This window comes from Rhinolophus ferrumequinum, chromosome 11, assembly GCF_004115265.2.
Source record: "Rhinolophus ferrumequinum isolate MPI-CBG mRhiFer1 chromosome 11, mRhiFer1_v1.p, whole genome shotgun sequence".
Lineage (NCBI taxonomy): Eukaryota > Metazoa > Chordata > Mammalia > Chiroptera > Rhinolophidae > Rhinolophus > Rhinolophus ferrumequinum.
Window position 1 is genome coordinate 34,383,351 of NC_046294.1, and position 20,815 is coordinate 34,404,165.

At 43.9% G+C, this 20,815-nt stretch overlaps 1 protein-coding gene across 14 annotated transcripts in view; it reads right to left on the minus strand.

Annotated features, from left to right (window-relative positions):
* The window catches only part of NAV2 (neuron navigator 2), a 702,045-nt gene that overhangs the window by 183,821 nt on the left and 497,409 nt on the right, over positions 1 to 20,815 (minus strand). For all 14 annotated transcript variants that reach the window (XR_004424298.1, XR_004424299.1, XM_033118993.1 and 11 more), the window contains one exon: positions 15,874 to 16,031. Coding sequence is in view for 12 of the 14 variants with exons in the window: in XM_033118993.1 (XP_032974884.1) it covers positions 15,874 to 16,031 (158 nt within the window). In the remaining 2 variants the exon portion in view is untranslated. The remainder of the gene's footprint in view (positions 1 to 15,873; positions 16,032 to 20,815) is intronic.

Consider the following 20,815-nt stretch of genomic DNA (forward strand, 5'->3'; position numbering starts at 1 on the left):
TTTCTCTCCCTAGTCTTTGGACATGTTCCCTCTATCTAGAATATTCTTTCCTTCTATAGTGAATTGACCGCTAATGTGCCATTTGCTGGTTTTGTTCATTAGCTGCATCTCCAGCAATTTGGACAGTGCCCGACACAAACGACGGGTGCCATGATTAGTGAATTTAGTCAAACTTAGCTCCTGTGAGAGTATGATGGTTAAAAGCAAAACTCCAGCTTTGGAATCACGCAGATTCTAGTTCAAATCTCAACTCTGGCTGGCCCTTGCCAGCTGTAGGGTGTTGGTAACTTATTTTACCACTCTGAGCCTTAGTTTTTCTATCTGTAAAATGGAGAAGACACTATTAATGCCCCCTGGGAACGGTATGAAGGATTATATGAAGCTGTGCACACAAAGTACCTAACATGCCCCAGGCACATACGGATTCCTCCACAGCCAGCAGCTCCCATTCCCATTTTCCTCGTTATCACTGTAACAATGTCCCTTCCCGGTCATAGCCCGTCACCTTCCCTGCATTGAAAGTAGGCCCTCAAGTTATTTATAAGGCAGGCACTTATAACTTCTGCTTGTTGACACACTTGGAAGGCTTTATGATAGTGATGAAGAGGAAGAAGGAGATGATGGTAGCCATTGCTTCCTGAGGTCACTGACTTGTGAGTGATCCTTTGACAGGCCTTTGTTTTCCTAAAGCCCATAAGAGAAGTGGGAGAAGAAAAAGACCAGCTCAAGCCTGCTCCTGATCCCACAGGATCCCCTAACCACAAACCATGGGAAAAACGGCAGACTAGACGTTTTACAACCAGGAATCACCTCCTTGCCCCCTAGGAATCTGCGTGCTGAGGGTATGGAGGAGAGCTGTTTCTGTGCATTAGCTCAACTGACAACTCAAAGTTACAATCTGTTTTTATCTGGATCAAAGACAGAAAGTTAAATATCTCAGCTGCTCCTTAAAATTCCCAGACTGGTACCAAAGGCTCTCGACACTGTGGTTCCAGAGGAAGCGGACAGTCCATTACCTGCCTCAAAGCTCTACTTATTGACTGGGGCTGTCCTGGAACTGAGTCCCCGGAAGAGGGGGTGTATTCTCTATGCCAGGGACCATCCCATCGGAACCAGCTTAAAATTAAATCGATACAGGGAAAGGAAGACCAGAACTTTTCTTCTTTGCTACCCTGGAGGCAAAGGCACTACCTTCATTTTATCGAGGGGAAAATGAGGCGCAGGTAGGGGAGGCACTTAACCGGGAACATATGGGTCGGGACAGAGCTGAGGTCAGAACACTGACTTGAATATGGCACGAAAGCAAGCCATTTTTAAAACCACTCTGAATTATAATTCACGTACTGTAACATTCACCCATATACAGTGTATAATTCAATGGTTTTAGTGCAACCATCACCACAATCTAATTTTAAAACATTAAAGGAAGCTCTGTAGCCATTAGTAGTCACTCCTCAAGCCACGCTCTACACCCCCAGCCGGACCCCCACCTACCACTGGCAACCACTAATCTACTTTCTGTCACTAGAGATTTGCCTAATCTGGACACGTCATATAAAGGGACTCAGTTGGTCTTTCGTGACGAGGAAGCCACTTTGTAATGGCAGACATTAGCAGCAGACCTTCTGCTTGCTCACTGAACTATTATCCAGAGCTGTGCTGTCAAACACTGTAGCCACCAGCCGCATGTAGCCATTTAAACTAATGAACATTGACTGTATTAAAAAAACCAGTTCCTCATTCTCACCAGCCACATGTCCAGTGCCCAACAGCCACAAGAGCTCGTGGCTACCATGTTAGACAGTACAGACATTAGAATACTGCCATCCCTGCAGAAAGTTCTACTGGACAGCTGATCCACAGGACACAGAGGCATCTGCGGATTAACACAGACCCGCTTTCCACTCCTTTTGGTGCTTGGAAATTACCTTCAGAGATGAAGAGTGAGCCAGGAACAGCTCCAGGGAGGAGCGGGGGAGGGACGGAGGGGAGAGAGTGAGTGGGGGGCCAGTTGGAGCCAGCTCCCTCCTCCTACCCTTCCCACCCCCAGCTCAGTGTTCCTCTTAGTGCCAGGGGCCTCCCCGCCCCCACTGCCCCGGACCTGAAAAGCTTTCTGTTTAGTTAAGCTCATCCAAAAGGCAGATATGCCAAAGCCTTTGGAAGCACTTCAAGGAATCCAGCCTCTACCTCAGCCCTTTGATGATTTCTGAAGCGTTTCATGCCAGAAGGTGATCTGAGGGACTCCGTAATGAGACTGAACAGTCCTGATCAGTTTCCCGCCAGCAGTGGCTACTTCGATTGCCAAGACATGACCACTCAGGCTGACCCACACCCCAAGGCCAGAGCCATGGCATCTTGGCAAGCTCAGATAGCAGGGAGCTCAGCAATCTCCTCACCCGGCATCTGCACTCCACCCCTTTCCTTGAGCTGTTCATTAGATCAGCTAAAATGCCTTTCCTCTTCTTGTCCAAAGATACTTCAGTCAACAGCTCCCAAGAGCGGGTCAGCAGATTATTTCAAATTGTGGGTCTGGATGAATTAAGATGATCAGAGAGCCCAGACTGAAGGATGATGGACAACAAAAGGAAAAATAGAACCACATTCAGAAAAAATTCCTTTACTAATCAAAGGGTCCTTTGTTCCAAAACACTGTGCAAAAATCATCAATCAAGACCTTTAAAAGTTGTTTTAAAGGAATATAATTAAGTTGGCTAATATCCTTTTGTTTAAAACTCTGCTGAAAGATATACCTTCTTTCTTCTACTTTAGTAGTCAATTTATTTTTTTTAAAAAAAGACAAACCAATTTATTTTTTTAAAAGAGAGACAATCTAATAAATGCTTCTTTCAATATGTTTGCTTGTCTAAATCAATACTTTTATCTTGAATTCCGTCCCCCTCAACGAATGGCAACAGGGGGATTTCAAGAATCAATAGGTTACATTTCTAAGATACAGGAACAACAGATAACCAGGTGGATGAATATTTACCAAGCTCTGATAAGTGTTCACTTGCTAATAAGCTGTTCTTTTAGTGAAGGTCACTCTTGGTCACTCTTGGTTCCTTGGTTTTTGAAAACATCCTTCATCGTGGTTTATCCACAAGAGACACAGCTAAGCAAGAAGAAGGGGTTGCGTGAGTGCTTTAGACTTTTAATCTGAGACAAGACACCAGGAGGGGAGAACAGACTCTGGGGTTCTCAGTCCAGCTGCTGTGGTTACTCTGCCCCTTGTAGTCATTTTTGACTTTGTACACTCATGAATTCATGTGTTCAACAAACATTACGTACCTAATTCAGAATGCTTTTTTCCATATGTTTCATCTCATGTCACCCTCACAATAACTATATGAGGGTGGTGTTATTCTCATTTCCATTTTAGAGCTGAGGAATTGTAAGTTCAGAGATGTTAAATAATCCATCAAAGTCACACAGCCATCAAGCGGAATGGCTGGGACCACACCCTGGTCCTGAACCCCAGCCTGGCATTCAGACCATCTTCTTTACATGACCACTTGTGCCCATTAGTATGGAAAAGAAAAAGCAGAGGAGTTTGGCTATGTGAGGACCAAGGATGCCAGAGACCTGAGAACAAGCTTAAATTAAGCAGAACCAGACCTGTGTTGCAGGATGCTGTTTTCACAGGTAATTCCTATCTTGGCCAAAGCAAGAAGGGCTTGTATTCCCTCAGGGAATGGCCTGTGTCTGCTAGTCAGAGAACTTCTGTGGGACTGGAGTAACCAAGGAGGCTTCAGCCACTTCCCTACTGAGGGCTTTTACACACTCCCATACTTATAGGAAACTACAAGTTTGTCTCACCTTACTTTTTATGAGCTTAGTATTCTTCTTTTCACGCACCTGCAGTGGAAATGAACTATTACCTTGACAAGTGAAATCAATCCATTAATACATACTTATTGGGTCCAACTTGTCTACCATGGTAGGTTAATTGCAAAAATAGCTTTACGTCTCCACCCCTTTCGATAACACTTATGCTCTGCAATGTGACTTTGCAGCACCTCCCTCAATAGGTAAGAATGCTTCCCACCCTCATGTATCTGGGCAGGCCATGTGACTTGCTCTGGCCAACAGAACGACGCAGAGAGACCTGAAGTCCCTCATCTTAGAACTCATCCACCACCATGACAACAGCCTTGATTGGCCCGCTGGAGGATGGAAGACCAGGCAGAGAAAGCTGGGCTGTCGCAGCTAAGACCAGCATCCAGGCGATCACCCAGACGACATAAAACCAATGAGCAAGCCCAACTGAGATGACCTGAGCCTGGAACACCTCTTCAGAGCCATCCGGTCAACCTGTAGGCTTGTGAGAAATAATACATTTTTAGGGCCTGGGGACATAGAAGTCAATGAGTCAGAACCTTCTTCACTAACCTTATCAAGGTTGGAGGGTCCAGAAAAGGTTAACCCACGTAAGTTTCATGATTATTTACTGTCTCCTAGCAGTAACAGGTTTGAAGATTATGGTTTTAAATAATATCTATTTATTATTTCTCATAAGCCTATAGGTTGACAGGATGGCTCTGATGAGGTGTGCCAGGCTCCCAGACAAGAAAAAACTAAAAGAATTTATCACCACCAAACCAGTATTACAAGAAATGGTAAAGAGACTTCTTTAAGAAGAAAAGAAAAAGAGATAAAAATATGAACAAAATAATAACTACATATCTATCAACAATTACTTGAAATGTAAATGGATTAAATGCTCCAATCAAAAGACATAGGATGGCTGAATGGATAAGAAAACAAGACCCTTACATATACAGCCTATAAGAGATTCACTTCAGATCGAAAGACACACAGACTAAAAGTTAAGGTATAGATAAAGATATTTCATGAAAGTGGAAACAAACAAACAAAAGCTGAGGCAGCAATGCTTATACTAGACCTAACAGACTTTAAAACAAAGGTTATAAGAGATAAAGAAGGACCCAGTAATCCCACTTCTGGGTATTTATCTGAAGAAACCCAGAACACTACTTCAAAAGGACATATGCATTGCATATGTTCATTGCAGCATTATTTACAATAGCCAAGATGTGGAGACAACCTGAGTGCCCATCAATGGATAAAGAAGTGGTACATATATACAATGGAATATCACTCAGCCATACTAAAAGAATGAAATCTTACCATCTGCAACCACAGGGATGGACCTAGAGGGTATTGTGCTGAGCAGGGTAGGTCAGACAGAGAAACAAAAATGCCATATGATTTCACTTATATGTGGAATCTAAAGAACAAGATAAACAAATAATCAACACAGAAACAAACTCATGGATACAGAAAACATTTGCCAGATGGGAGGGAGGTTGGGGGAATGGGTGAAAAAGGTGAAGGGATTAAGAAGGACAAATTGGCAATTACAAAATAGTCACGGGGATGTAAAATATAGCATAGGGAATAGAGTCAATAATATGGTAATAACTACACATAGCGTGAGATGGGGATTAGATTTATTGCTGTGATCACTTGGTAAATTATATAAATGTCTAATTGCTATGTTGTGCACCTGAAACTAATAACATTGTATGTCAATTTTAATTGAAAAATAAAAATTATTTAAAAAAAAATTCTACATGGACAACTGTCTGAAGACATATATAGCTGGATCTTCTCAGGAGAGGGCAAGGAAACGAACCAAGTGTTAAATGGCTGAAACCAGCCATGAATAACTTCTCAGTCAGAAGCCATGACTTCTATGTAGCAGGAATCCTTGCTTGTAGCACCTTAGATGGCTTCATAGCAAGAGCCTGGCAAGTTCAAGGCAACTTATCTGAAGTTAAGGGAGAAATCTTCCCTAAGTATGTGAATTGAGTCACAGAAGTCATCACAAACTGTACACAAGCCATTATGTGCATGGAATGCAGCACCCTCGAGAATCTCTGGAATGAAGACCTTCAAAGAAGCCAATCCAAAGGTGAGGCTTTGGGAACTCCGGCAAACTGTGGGGGATACAAGTCATTACCAGGACTTTCCAGCACCGACCAAAATCAAACTACCTCTACCCTTTGCCTGAGATAATCCAATACTATATTTGCAAAGGATCTTAGGGAATATCTATTACAACTGACCTGCTAATACAAGGAACCCCACCTTTAGTAACCGTAGCAAGTGATGATACAGCCTCTGGGCTATTCCTTGGGGGTCAGGGAACTCTCTATTCCCAAGACAGTCCGTTTAACTATGAGAAGACAAATGTGAAAAAAAGTTATTTGTTAAAAATGAAACCAAAGTTTGCTTCCCTGCTATTTTTTTACCCTCGGTGGCCAGAGAACGAAAAAAACCTGGCCCAGGACATGTACCTTCATTTCTAAAATGAAACTGATCTCTCTCCATAAAACCATTTCCTAAAGCACCCTTTGTTTCTAACCATGGGAAAATGGGTGTTCTGAGCCAAGCAGATCCCTGCAAACATTGTCTCTGGGTCTCACCCTGATTAGTTCTACCTAATCCAGAGAATTAACTTCACCATTCTTAATTCCTCCCCGTGATACCTAACCTTCTTATTAAGCAGTTATCACAAGGTGTAGTAAGATTATTTGTTTTGGTTAATATTTGTCTCTTGCACCAAACTGTAAGCTTCATGATGGCAGAGATCATTATTTCCTTTTTTCACTTTGGAATATTTAGTGACGAGGACGATGCCTGAGACACAGAAGGCACTCAGTAACGTGCTGAATAGATGACAGATTGAGTTCCAAGTACATGAATGCATAATAAGCAGGGAGAGACACATTTACTCCATACTGTACAACCTGGTTGAAATTATCTGCCTCTTAAAAATAAAGCCAAGTCTAGTATAACTTTTCTTGTAGCAAAAATCAACTCGTGCCTTCAAAGATCCTTTTCGCTAAATCTGATTCTTGAATCCACCAGCTGGCAGCTCCCTGAAGAGAGCGGGTGGAAGGCCTTGTGAAGACCGATTTTAGCTCAGGCCTGCTGTCACTACCTCCCCACTGGAGAGAAAGCTTTCCACCATGCCACGTGAACCTAATCACACCCACAATGTGGGTTTGCTTCAGTCTACATACATTCTTCCAAATCGAGGAAACAAATGTGGGGAGGCCCTGTCTGGAAGGAAACATTTGGACACTCTGAAGCTACTTATCTTCTCAAACAGAATGCCAGCCAGGATGGAAACCAAAGCTCTCATCAGACACGTTACAAAACCTGGGCAGTAGGGGGCAGCAGAGACAACGTGGATGTGTTGCGACCATTATCCTGCGGAGGAACATTCTCAGTGTAACCCATCCTGTGACATCCTCATCAGAAGATGGTTCCCTAGCCCATGGGTTATGCGTTAGTATCCTAATGAAATGCACACACTGACAGAATCATGAAAGGCAAGCTGCAGCTGAAAAACTGGCACTTTATCTATTGGGTTCATTTAAGCCGGAGGATGTCGTGTCCTCAGCTCAGGGAGGCAGCCACGCATGTGTTCACAGAGAAGTGATCGTTGAGTTGTTGCAGCTACAGAGCTTTTGAGTTTGATTGTTCTGGAGCTCCCCCTCGTTCTGACCAGTATCCGGTTCTTACACTTTGCATCGCGATTCTGGGGCCACATGTGCTCATAGAAAAGTTCATTTCATTTACCCCAAAATGTATTTATCTTCTCATGCTAATGAACACTGTCAAATACCTCACTTGGAGAAGAAAAATATTGTTTTAAAAAGAACATTTAAATCAATGACTCAGCCCTGATTGCAGACGACACCTGGATAAAAATGACTATGAGAGCAGCCAGAAACATAAATACTTTCCCCTACCAACGATCCTTGAAATTAAATTGAATTTATGTATGTGTGATGCTTTCCACACAGCAGATGGAAGCAAAAGAAATGCTGAGATTTATCACCTGAAGATCAGATAAACATCAACTAGTCATTTTCTATTCCTGACACAAGACTAATCAAATATATTTCATCTCCCTAAATGGTTTATTTTCTCTTTTCTCTTCTTATTCTTCCTGTTATAAACAGCCAGGTTTATGATATTTTAGAGAATGGATAATATACACAGCAGAACCTTAAGCTGACACGTTGGCTTTAAAACACATCCATATTTAGAGAAAAGCAAACATGGTTATATCCTTCATATTCCAAGCTAAGGATGGCTTTGGCTTTAAAGGTTATTAGTTTCACACATTAGAAGGATTGATGAGTCTCCTCCTCTCACAGCTCCTATGAATTACACAGTAGATCAAGAAAATGGTTTTCAAAGGTGGCCAGAGAGACTATACCAGATACAAATTCTTTCACCTTCACGTTCGACTTTAGTTTAATGGTAGAGGTTAAGGACAAAATCTAGGATGGAGTATCAGAAGGAAGGCACAACACTCCAGCTCTTCTTCATGTTGATTCACCAGTGCTCGCTCTTCCTCTGAACAGGGCAGCACTCTTATGCTCACAAAGTAACACCAAGCTCTTGAAGGGCTGAGTAGAGAAAGAGCCAGAAGACGACTCTCAATCAGGGAAAGGGTGAGCTGACTTTCTCCCTCGGAGCAAGCACCTCCTTGCATTGTATTCCCTCTGCCACTATTTCTAGACCCCACAAGGACACTTCCTTCTCTATGTTTCCAGATAAAACAAGGTAGCATTGAAATTAAAAAAAATAAAATAAAAAAATAAGAACTTCACTAAAGATTAGTGCAGCAAGAGAATGAAACCTGAAGAAGATATGAAGATATATGCAAGTAAAGTCTACCCAGTATAAGCTGCTAGTTTTGAGAATGAATTAAATATACATACGACAAAATGTATATGCAAATTTAAATGGTTTCCTGTTTTTTTGGGCTCCTGCTATATGCCAGGCATGAGTCTGGGTGTCCTACTACCTTATCTCCATTCCCCAACACAACACACTACAAAGTGGTGCTGAGAACTAAAGGGCAAGTAGAGGGCAACCTGTCCTTTCAAATGAAGGTGACCAAGAATCTCTCCTAGGAGAGGAGTTCTCAACCTAGGAGAGGCTGAGGATGCCATGTCTTCGGCACAGAGAGGCAGCTATACATGTGTTCACCCCTCTGAGCCGAGGACATGGCATCCTGAACCTATCGGGTTCTGTAAGAATGACAAGGCTGTAAAACGTAGCCTTCCAGGCTCTCACATAGAAATCTGAATTAGAAGAACTAGGTTTGCAAAGCCTCGGGATTTGTCTTTTTAGCAATTACCTCAAGAGATGCTCATGTTAATGGTCCATTAATCATACCTCGAGAAACAAGTTTAGAGTCTCAAAATTACCATCTCACTAGATCATGGGACTTCACACTTACCAGAGCCCAACCATGTCAGACCTATTCCCCGTGAGATCACACATGGGCAACCTGCATATACTACGTCAGAGAGGAAAAATGTGACTGTTGAGGCATTATTTTAGAGAGAGGTGCCATATGTTTGGGGACTTTTCGTCTATTCAATTAGACAATGTCAATAATTAGTAACAAAGGGAAACTAGTAATGAAATGCCGACTAGAAAAATGAAACCTGCCTTGACGGCATGAGGCATTAACCTCCACCCCACCCCCACGTGTGCAGGGGTACCGTTAACAGACAGCAAACTAACTGACGATCCACTATTTTAAAAGATCAGAACTTAGCAATTGCATCACGCCATGGAAATAAACCCATGATGTCAATGAGCTGCAGCTATCAGGAAACAAGTCACACCCTTCATGGAAATGTCTACAACCAAGAGAGGTGACAAAGACAGAAAATTTGAATTGGGCTATACAAAAAATGAAAAAGAATGCTTTCCATCTAACTTTCTCCCATCATTCGTGGTCAAGCAGCCTGTTGCCACTTCACAGATAAATAAACTGAAGCTCTGAGAGGTGAGGGGGTTCGCTGTTGGAATAGGATTAACAAAATCTTTTCCCTTCTGCATGAGAATTTGACCTTGGGTTAACCTTGCAACTCTGTTCCCCTGGAAACTTGATAAAGATAGAATGTCAGTTATGTTACTAAGCAACATTGCTCATGGTGAAAATGACCCTGGATAGCTAAACCCATCTGGACTGGGAAGAGCTATATTTAAAGCATAAATACCTCTTGGGGGACACCATCATTTGGGATGTCTCTGAGTGCTGTGACTCTTCTAATCGAGGCTTGTCTTTGTGGGAACCCTGGAAATTATGCATATGGAGTTGTTACATGAGATACTGGCTCCTGAGGAGCATGTGGCTTTTAAGCTGGTGACTCATGCACCTGCTCTATGTAAGTCTTGTACCCTCAGAGCTGAGGTGTCGCCTGAGCTGGGAGGGGGCAGCATCTGGATGGCTGTGTGGACTACTGGATACACCGCTGCAAGGACCACTCCAATGGAAAAGAAACCTGGCACGGCCTTGCCAGCAACCTGGGATTCGTGCCTTGATTCTTCTAAGTGGAGTGGTGCCACGTGTGGCCGGGGATGGTCTTCTTTGGGCAATCCTGAGCAGATGCCCAAAGACACAAGCCCGGGCAATGGCAAGGCCACAACTCAAACTCAGTTGTCTGCCTTCGAGATAAATACTTTCTCTTTAATTTCAGGGCCCTAAACCTTTTCTCCTGAGATAACTGTATTCTGGCCCAAGAGATTCAAACACTTTCTCGGCTTTTCTTTTTCTCCCTCCAGTGCCGTATGAGGTCCCCAAGTTCAGTGGCTTCTGATTCACCCTGGCTGCCTCGTCTCAACAGCTGGCCGAATGGTTCACTGCGTTCCATTTCCATTTGATCCTCCAGACACCTCTTCAAATTCATAGGTACCCCCTGGTTCAAACCTCTAGGCTGGCTTGTAAGCACTCAGACAATTGTGGCTTCTGGTTAGAGGGGCCCGATGACTTCCCAGCTGGTTCCCAACCAGAGATGACTGATAGGTGCCCAAGCTCTCCCTGGCCCGGAATAAGAGCTCTGGAACGGCGGAGTTCTCCTGATGACTCAGGAGGCCCTACCCCCTCAGTGAAATGATCTTCCACTCTCTGGGCCTCCACAGGACAAGGGCTTATTAATACAGTGACCCCAGCAGATGCCGTCTCACGTTAGTACCTGGACCAGAACAGCAGGATGAGTCATTCCTTCCCAGCCTTCTCTTCCTTTTTCTCTCAGTAAAAATCCGGAGATGGAAATCATCACAAATGACATCACTTCTCTGAAGTTCTCCCCGTGACTTCCTGTAAGTTCATCTCTTGCCTCACGACTTTGAGCATATCTCTATTATAGGACATGAGAGCTCTGCCCCTCCCCTGAGGCTGTGAGTTCCCGGAAAGCAAAGTGTGTGTCTCAGTTTTCTCTGTCACTATAAGAAGTCCAATGCTAGCCATAGTGACAAAATGAACAAAACAATGAAGGCAACAAGAAAGAAACAGAGGGACTCCCACCTCTTTTCTGCGTGACTTGAACCACTCATTCCCTTCCATCTAGTCTAAACTGTGATTTTATGTCAGAATCCTGGTGAATGGCAGGACCTGGGCAACTTCTTTATGGATTCATCTCCCGATCACTAACTCAGATAAATAACTTGGTTCGCCAACCACAAACTGACAAGTTTATAGAGATTCTAAATTAATGGCCCCGGTGTTGCTTAGACATGACATAGCGTTAAAGGCTGTAAACCTCTGTCTCTAGCCATGGCTGGCTCTTCTCTTCTGCCCAGAATGGGCAGGAGTGAACAAAGAGAGAAGTGACACAGAACAAAGACCAACGGAGAGAACCTAGCAGAAAGATGGCACTCACCTCAGACAAGGCCAAATGGCCAGTGACAACTGAAGAATTCATTCACACTCCACAGTGACTTAGTGATGGGCACCCTCAGGCTCACTTTACGGAATAGGAAACTAAGGCCTGGAGAAAGTACGTGTCTTGAGGGAGGTCACATTAGCCAGTCGAGAGCTTGATCTCAAAGCCCCAGACTTCTGTACTATGCCAAGGTCACTCACAGAAAAGTGTCATAAAAAAAGACCAGTTTTTAACAGATGATCTTGTTTGATTTCAGCTTCTTAAAATAATTTATCTCACTTTAAAGACGAGTATTTTTTACCCAAGTGCATGAAAATAAAAGCAGTGTCAAGTGTATAGGAAAACTAGCAGTTTCACACACTGTTGATGGAAATTATAAATAAGTTATAGATAGAAATATAACCTTGTGGGAGCAAAATTTGGAAACCTAAGAGCAACCGTAAAATGTGCATACCCTTTATTGCAGCAATTGCCCTGAAATGGCTGTATATATGCAAAAAAAGACATATAAGGACATTAATCTTAGTGCTATTTATAATATTAAAAACTTAGAAGCAATCTAAAAGTGGTTAAAAAGATTAAAATGAATTCATACAATGGAGTCCTGTGCAACTATTATAACGAGAGAATGACTTATAAAATGGCTGTCCCTGATTTTATTTTATTTATAAGATTCTAAAAGTCATAAACATATGTGTGTGAGAGTATATATGCATATGTACATAGCTCCTGTAAGAATTAAACACATTATTACCAACAAAGCATTTAGAATAGTACCTGGCAAATAGGAAACATTGGGAAAAACTTATCTATCAAAATGTGACAAGATATGCATGAAGAAATACAGAAGAATATAAATTAAGAGGTAAACAGTAGCTACTTATGGGAGTTGGGATTATGTACGGTTCTTTTTCTTTTAACAAATTTCTGTTTTGTTTGAATTTTTACGTGATGCTTTTCATAATGAAAATATAATAAAGAAATGCTTCCTATAAAACGAAGAAACCCATATCATTCAAAAGAGATCATCGTTCATACGTGCAGAATTCAGTCTAGGAATATGAACATTTCAAATTCATATGATGAACCAAACACTTTAGAAATGAACATTAGATCTCTGGCAGCGTTAACCCCTTCAGAGAATATAAGTGAGGGAAGGGGAGGAGGCGAAAACTGGTAACGTTACACATGTTGAAAAAGACAGCTATTTCTCTCCCTGAACATCTGTGATTTTGGTTTGAAGCCTCAGAGCTACTAGGAGCCAACAGAGGAAGTAAAGAGCTGCCGGGAGTCTCGGGCCATTTCTCATCAGATGTTTCACCGTGGAACCCGCTGACACATCCCACGGGCCAGGCGAGGCTCCGCCTGATTGTTGCCTGCAGGAGTGAGGGGATGAACCCAAAGGCGGACGTAACCATGAGAGCCATAATGACAATTAGCAGGTTTTCCTAGAGGCGAGGGCTCCGTAGATGGCTCCAAACCGCAAAATCTGAGATCAGAGTCCTTAGGACAATTAACAGGGTGTGTTGCTGTGCAGGAACACTTCGGTTTTTCTATATCAACTGTATACTTGGTCACCCATGGAACGAGCTAATGAATTTTGGGTGAGTCCCCAGGTTTTTTCTAGCTATGAAGTATTACCTGTCACTTTCATTCTGTTTCCTATCTCAGGTGACTATTTGCTATAATCAGAACTAAATTCAGTGATGAAGGTAAGTGGGGACTTGTGTCTGTGGACATGATTTTAAGAGGAATCCTTGAGCATTTCCCCACTAGTATCAAGTGCTCTGAGGTTTTCAAAAATTACCTGTAACAATGTCCTTTCATTCCTCTTAATGCCTTTACAATTTGGGACTGAGTGTTGAAATATTTCTTTCATTTATTGACAGAATAATGAATTTCTCATTTGACTTACTGATGTGATTACAGCAATTCCTAAAAGTGGAATGCCTGGGTCAACGTGTCACATATAAAGATTTATAAATTCCACCTGAATGAAATGCCAGACCACAACACAACCACGGCCTGACTCACAAGAAAGTTTCCAGGAAGGACAAGTAATGAGATTACATCAGGGACTTGACATCATCTGAAAGTGATCCATGCCTCAACTGCTGCACCAGTCACACTGAACTGCAATTTATCTGGAATATGTCTCTCGCCGAGATTTCTCAAGGTGAAGGATGCTATCTTAGGCACCCAGTACCTATTGTGTCGTACACACAGCTAGGTGGTTGAGTTATTTCTCTTCCCTCACCATGTACCATATTTTGCATGTAAGCTGGCTACTTCATAAGCTGCAATCGAGATCATATTCAAGGGAGAATATAGGGAGCATGGAGAAAGGAGGCGGAAATATGAAAATTGCACTGTCCCTTTACTACAGTTGTTCAGTTCCAACTACACCTCTGACTATTTCTGGTGTGATCTCAGCAAGTACTGAAAGTGGGGATCAACATAGCTTATTTGGGTGAATTCAATGAGACACATAGTAGGTACTCAATAAAATTTAGCTCTTATTTATATAAAAACCGAAAACCTTTCTATATATTTTTCATATACACACACATACTGGGGGTGCCAAAAAAATTGTATACAAGTGGACACTTCGGTCCACGTTGCTCAAGCAGTAGTTCGCCGTAATCAGAAGTGTCTGGACGCTGATAGTAACCACTTTTGAGCACCTCTTGTAATTGCAGAAGTCAAATATGACTTGTATTCATCTTTTGTTATCGGTATATATTACTACAATTTTAATACGGTTTTCCTTTCTTAAAATGTGTATACATTTCTTTGGCGCCCTCTGTACATATATATTTTATACATACAAATGTACTGTGGAAGTTCTGAAGGATACTCATAGGACGGTTTATAATAAATAGTATCCTTCTGGGAGCATAGAAAGGAGAACTTTTATTTGATATATACTTGTACCATTTTATAAGCATGTATTATTTTATAATTTAAATACACTTTGAAAAAGAGCACACTTGGTGAATAAAACGAAAGGAGATGAGGGGAAGAGGCGGGAAGAGAAGAAAAAGAAAAATGGTTTGCTTGAGGCAGAGGCCAAGGGCTGCATGACAGAGTCTTGACGGGTTGAGACATCCTGGTTATGGGAAACCCTTCTGTCGTGTGTATGTGTCCACCTTACATAAATGTCCTTCATATTTCCTCTGGTATGCCAGAGGGGGCGGGTCCCAGCTCCACTGAACAAGGTCATCCTGAGCTGGAGGTAGGGGAGGGGGTGTTCTCATCTGCTTCCCAGTAGGAGGGCTCCTGGAGCCCTTTAGGGAGCAGAAGGCAGCTCTCTTGGTCTCAGGGCAGAAGAGGGGCACCTGTAGGACAAGCCCTAGGAAGCTTCCCACCACCAGGTAGGAAGTGCTTCCGAGAGACCTGGGCACATCCCCGCAAGACCACTTTGCCTGGGAGGAATGAAGGAGGGCTCTGCCTCTTACTGAAGAATCTTCTAAGCTGCCTCAGTTTCTCCAATGTCTCACAAGACACAGACAGAAGCAAGCAGAGTTTTCACTACCTTCTGTGCAAGAGCCCCCACTGGGCTACCTTTGATCTCCATCCTGAAAGCTCAGTGCTACGTATAGTAGGAAAATCATATCCTTTTTTGGCAAAAGTTACATCAGCAGAACACCAAGAGCAATGTTGCCTTGTCCTTATATGTAGCCAAGATCTTCCTTTAGCCAACCCATATTTCTGACTTTTTTCAAAGGATGAAAACTCACTTGTTCCTTATTTCCCCCACATCATTTCTGATGGGTAAAAAGCTTAGTAGCTCACAAAATGCATGCCCCCAAGAAGTTTGCATTTCTGGAAAACCACCTACTCCACATAGAGCAAGATCTATGAAAATTTATTTTTAAATTGCAAATGCTACATTGCTTCTTTCTGTAGCCAGGTACCTGACAGGCCCCTCCCAGATGAATACAGCTATGCTTTCTGGCAACTATGAATATCACAATGTTTCCCCCAGTTTAGTAATGCGTCTGTTAACAAAGTTCCTGCCAGCCAGCTATGCCGGTGTCACCCACTACCACCACCCTATTTGCAACCCCACCCCCGACTATACTCACCCAAAGGGACTGGATCTGCTATAAGGAAGGTGACCAGAAGGTCCCCCAAGGTGACTCACCTTTCTCGTGGCTGCCTGGTGGGGGTGGGGAGGTGACGGGTTTAGACTTGTCATAGTTGTTGAAGCTCTGGCTGCGGCGGTTGCTAGCAGTGGCTGCCCCTCCGCGTGTCTTGGCGTCGCTGCCTGCCGCGGATACCCTTGTGGTAGGACCCGGAAGTCTAAAATGCAAAACCAACAGAGTGACAGACTCAGTCTCAGGAGCATAGGCGTGTGTCAAAAGAAGGAACTCCTGCCACCATGCAGGAGGGAAAAGAAACCATTCAGGACACTGTGGAGCTTTGCCATCAAAACAGTTAGTGGAACCACTACAAACCACTACGCTAGTAATGACCCCAAAGTCCAACAGCAAAATGTTTTCCTTTCAGCAAAGAGAGACATTTTGAAGGCAAAATATATGAATATGCTTGCAGATTAAAAATACGAAGTTTACCTTGCTTGTTGTCTCCTAGAGAAGTATTTTTACTTTACAGTAGGGCCGAACCATGTCATCTCTAACTCCATAAAGCACGAAACATAAAGGCCCATTGAGACTCTAAGCTGTTTACCTTGTGTGCCTAGCTCTTCTGGTAGGTGCTGAAAAGGGTGTTTGCCATAATCCAGAGATATAAGTATCAAGAAAAGACAATTTATAAAAATCAGACGGGAACTGCTACCACTCAGAACCCAACACATCTGCAGTGAAAACGTATGGCCCGGAGGGAAACTTCTTCAGACATACATTTTCCTTCGACACCTGACAACCTGTCTGCATAGGCATCAGGTGTCGAAGGAAAGCCCAGCTTCTCTGCACAGTAGATGGATAAAATCATGTTCTTTCTGTAAAACCAGCAGGAGTCTGTTAGCCTAAAGACACACACACACACTGCCTTTAAATAAAACACCTCATTTTGGGTGGTTTGGGAAATGAAGTCAGCAGACTTTTCTGTAATGTGTCTAAAGATATTATGGCCCATTCCCCAAAGCGTTAAGGGGAGGACCCCAAGTCAGAATTTTGGTTCAGGGCCTACTACACAGGCTAGTTCCAATCATCAAAGTTGAAAGATGAATAAATGAAATATTTAGCTATATCTTTCTGCTAAAACCCACTTAGCTGTATTTAAAAGCCTCTGGAACCTCAGCTGACTAGCATTCGATCTAGTGATATGTCTGAATTTTCAACTCATAAAGCTTTCGGCCTTCTCCTTCCATGCAAATCTGTAAGCACCAAAGAAGTGTGCAGTCTGGAAGCATTTGAGACATAAGCAGGCAATCGCTTTAAACTTTTTCTTGTTGGCCAAGCAAGAAAGATGGCTGTAGGGTAAACAGAGAACATGAGCTGGTGTGAGAGGATTGTAAATCTGTACAGTTAAGAAGCTGGCCCAGTTCCCTGACAAGGAGCTAGGAGAGAAGGAAGGGGGTGAGCTCTTCCCCCCACAAGGCATCGCCTCCCACTGCACTAGGAGGATTTGCCCCTCTGTTCATTTACCCCACAAAGACAGGCACAGCGTAGGGTGCAAGACCAGCAGTGCCAGTGTCTGTGTTTGGGGAGCAGATGTGGCCAGCACAACCGATCATGGAGGTCCAGCAATGGCACCTGGCTGCCTCTTAGTTCTGCTTCAGATGCTGCATCCTGCACGTCCTCCAGGTCAGTGCTGTGGATCTGAGCACGCAGAGCCAATGGCAGCTTCTGCAGATGCAGGCCTGGGGCACTTTGGGGCTGGCCTCTGCGGTAGTCCTTATGCCCAGATAGCCCGGGAAAAGCATTACAAACTTGTTCCAAGATGATGTCACAGCAACGGTATGAAGTGGCTCAGGGTAAACCAGGTCACAGCATTCTGCTTCAGTGGGGACTTTGCAAAGACCAGGGAAGCAAAAAGCGAGGAAAAAGAGGCATTCCTTTCAGAGTTTCTGGGGAGCCCCCACTGACCTGACCTGGGGCTGAACCACAGAGTTTTTGTGGCGGCACAACGCCTTCACAGGGGCAAGAAATCAAAGTACTGGACGGGATGGGGACAGCCTTGAATTAGGTAAACAGTCTGGTCTTCTGTGAGGCAGTGCGGTATCACGGGTAGAATATGGGCTTTTCCATACACGTGACATTGGACCAGCCTTATAGTCTAACATTCATGTTCCGTATCATTACATTTGGAATAATAATAAATTACCCAATGAGATAGTTGTAAACTTGAAATGGGAATTCATTTCTGGCCTATTGTAAGTTCTCATTGCATATTGGTTCCTCCTCCCATCCTTTCTGCTAAGCACAGATTTGTAAAAGAATTGGGCATTGTCATAAAGAAAACGTGCTATGGTACCAAAATAGAATCAGACAAATAAGGAAGGAAACAGATGGATCTAGGTTAAAGCATCAGAAGAGAGCTGGACAAAAATCATATAAAAGTCTGAGATCAACATTTTCAAAGAGACAAAATAGGCTTTGTCAGACAGACAGGACTTATTATCTCCCTAAGAACCATTCCAGATGAGACACTGCTTCATCCAAGTATCTGTGACTCACCGAGACTGTACACGTGGGGTACCTTGAAGCCATTGTGCGTGCCACGCCCCAGAGAGAAACGTTCCTGGTCTGGGATTAACTAAGATGGCTCAGGGTTCCCCATGGTGCTCATCGTCAGATTCTCTTCCCTGAATCCGGACCTACAGGTGCTCCTTTGATGGGAGTGGCATGTCCTTCAAATGGCTGCATAGTGATGCCAAGTCTCCTGAGTTCTTGAAGGCCTTGAGGGCAGCTGACATGGCAGATGAAAGATGGCTGACACATACTTAGCCATCAAAAGCCACCAAAGCTCAAGCCGACACATGTTATCCTCTACCCTCATCACCATTACATCCTAGCCAGGCAGCTCCCTAAACTTGACCAAATGGGAAAACTTGATGAAGACTAAGTAATTCCTTGCAAGTTTCAGGGGGAATCCATGTCAACCATATGCTTTAAAACTTGGGTTCTGTTGTGAATGGGTTTGGTGAGATGTTTGCTCCAAAGCCAGCCTCCTCCATCCCTCTGAAATTTTCAGCAAGTCCACCTCACATGCAAAGGCCATGAGTGAAGTGTGGTGGGTGGGAAGTAAGGAAAAAGGCTCGGCGTGGATCCCCCACCAGGGAATCAAAACATTCTCTGAGACGGTGGGTCAATGCACCTACTGAATCAATTCAGACTGAATTATAAGTACAGGCCTTCAAATGTAGGATTTCAAAGCCAAAGGTGACAGCGAGAACCTAAGATACCTAAGCAATCATGGGGAGGGCTCTGGACTTGCTACAAATTGAAGGGGTTTGCTATGGTCTGAATAGCTCTGTTCTCCCAAAATTCCTGTGTTGAAATCTAATGACCCCTGTGATGGTATTAGGAGAAGGGGTCTTTGAGAAGTGATTAGGTCATTACGTGACGCCCTTAGAAAAGAGGATCCAGAGAGCCAGCTTGCCCCTTCCGCCACGTGAGCACAGTGAGAAGTCAGCAGTCCGCAACCTGGGCAAGGGCTCTCACCAGAACCCCCATGCTGGCACCTTGATCTGGGATTTCCAGCCTCCAGAACTGTGAACAACACATTTCTGTTGTTTGTAAGCCACTCAGTCTGCGGTAGTTTGTCATGGCAGCCCAAACAGACTAACACAAGTTTCTAGCTCAATCTCATGCAGATCTTCAAGGGATGATTGCCCCCCGCTGACATCTAAGTTACATGCATATTGAGAAAAGAATATGCAAGGGTCAGAAGTAATTCCAAGAAGGAAAAAATGATAACCTTGGGGGTTGGTGGGATGATCAGGAAAGGCTCCAAATAAGAAGTACTCCAGAGAAAGAGGGGTCATGTGGAATGGGAACGTGCGTAGATGGCAAGAAGAAAGTCATGGTGAGAGGAAGAGGTGTCATGCAGAGGGAGGGAAGTCTGTATCAAAGTAGAGGAAAGAAAGGACGGGTACATATGTGCTGGGGCTTCGGGGACAGACTGGGAGCAAATGAGGCTACAGAAGCAGGCAGGGCCCAAGCAGGGAAGACCTCGTATGTCAGTAGGAATCTTGGACTTTGTCCTGCCTGCAGCTACGAGGCATTAATTAGGGAGGCTGAGAGCAAGAGCTAGAGTGGAAGGCAGAGTACTGTCTAGTTTATAGTGACACAGTTCCGAGGCCTCTGGCTAACACTGGGAAGTGCATGATTAGTAACATCCTTGTGTATCAGGAAGGCTACGCTCAAGCCCCAGCCTGGAAGGAGCTGCTGTCTGTCCGTTAGAATCCCTCTTTGCTGCAGAGCTGGGTCTTGCTCATGTGCAACAGCTGCAGGTACCACAGCAGATGCTGCCCAGGGCGCCTGCCTCACTGGAACGCAGCAAGAGGGGAGCCTGGAGGTCAACCCTGTGTCACTGACATCCCACATCATTTATAGCAGCAAAAGTTTCCGACAGCTTCTTTGGAAGATCATCCCATGTCCAAACGCAGTTACAAAATGACAGAGGACACAGATGGGCTCTTTGAAACGTACACATGTTGCTTTTTTAAAAAGTGAAGTTTAAGGGACGTGGTGGAACAAAGAGGCGGAAGGAAGACAAATCCTGCTGCTATTGGAGCCATGGTCAATTTCTCCAACATGTGCAGAGCCCAGCAGGCAGGGCGGTAAAGCTATGGTTCCTGGCACATGCCCTGCAAGTGCATCCCAGCTCCACACACTGTCTGTGCTGATGGGAAGAAAGCCGTGCTTCCCCCATAAAACCACTTCAAAGGCTGGGAGCAGAAGATGGCCCTCCCAGGAAGGATGGCAGCTTGTGAGCACATGCTCGGGGCCGCGGGCAGCGGGGGACGTAATCAGAGATGTTTTTTGCTAGACAAGATGACTAGATGCTAAATCTCTCATCTCCATGGCATCTGCCTGGAGGGCCAAACTACCAGCCTCACTGATTCCTCCCTACAAGATGGTCCATGTAAAGATCAACTCTTGCAAGAAGTGGCCTGG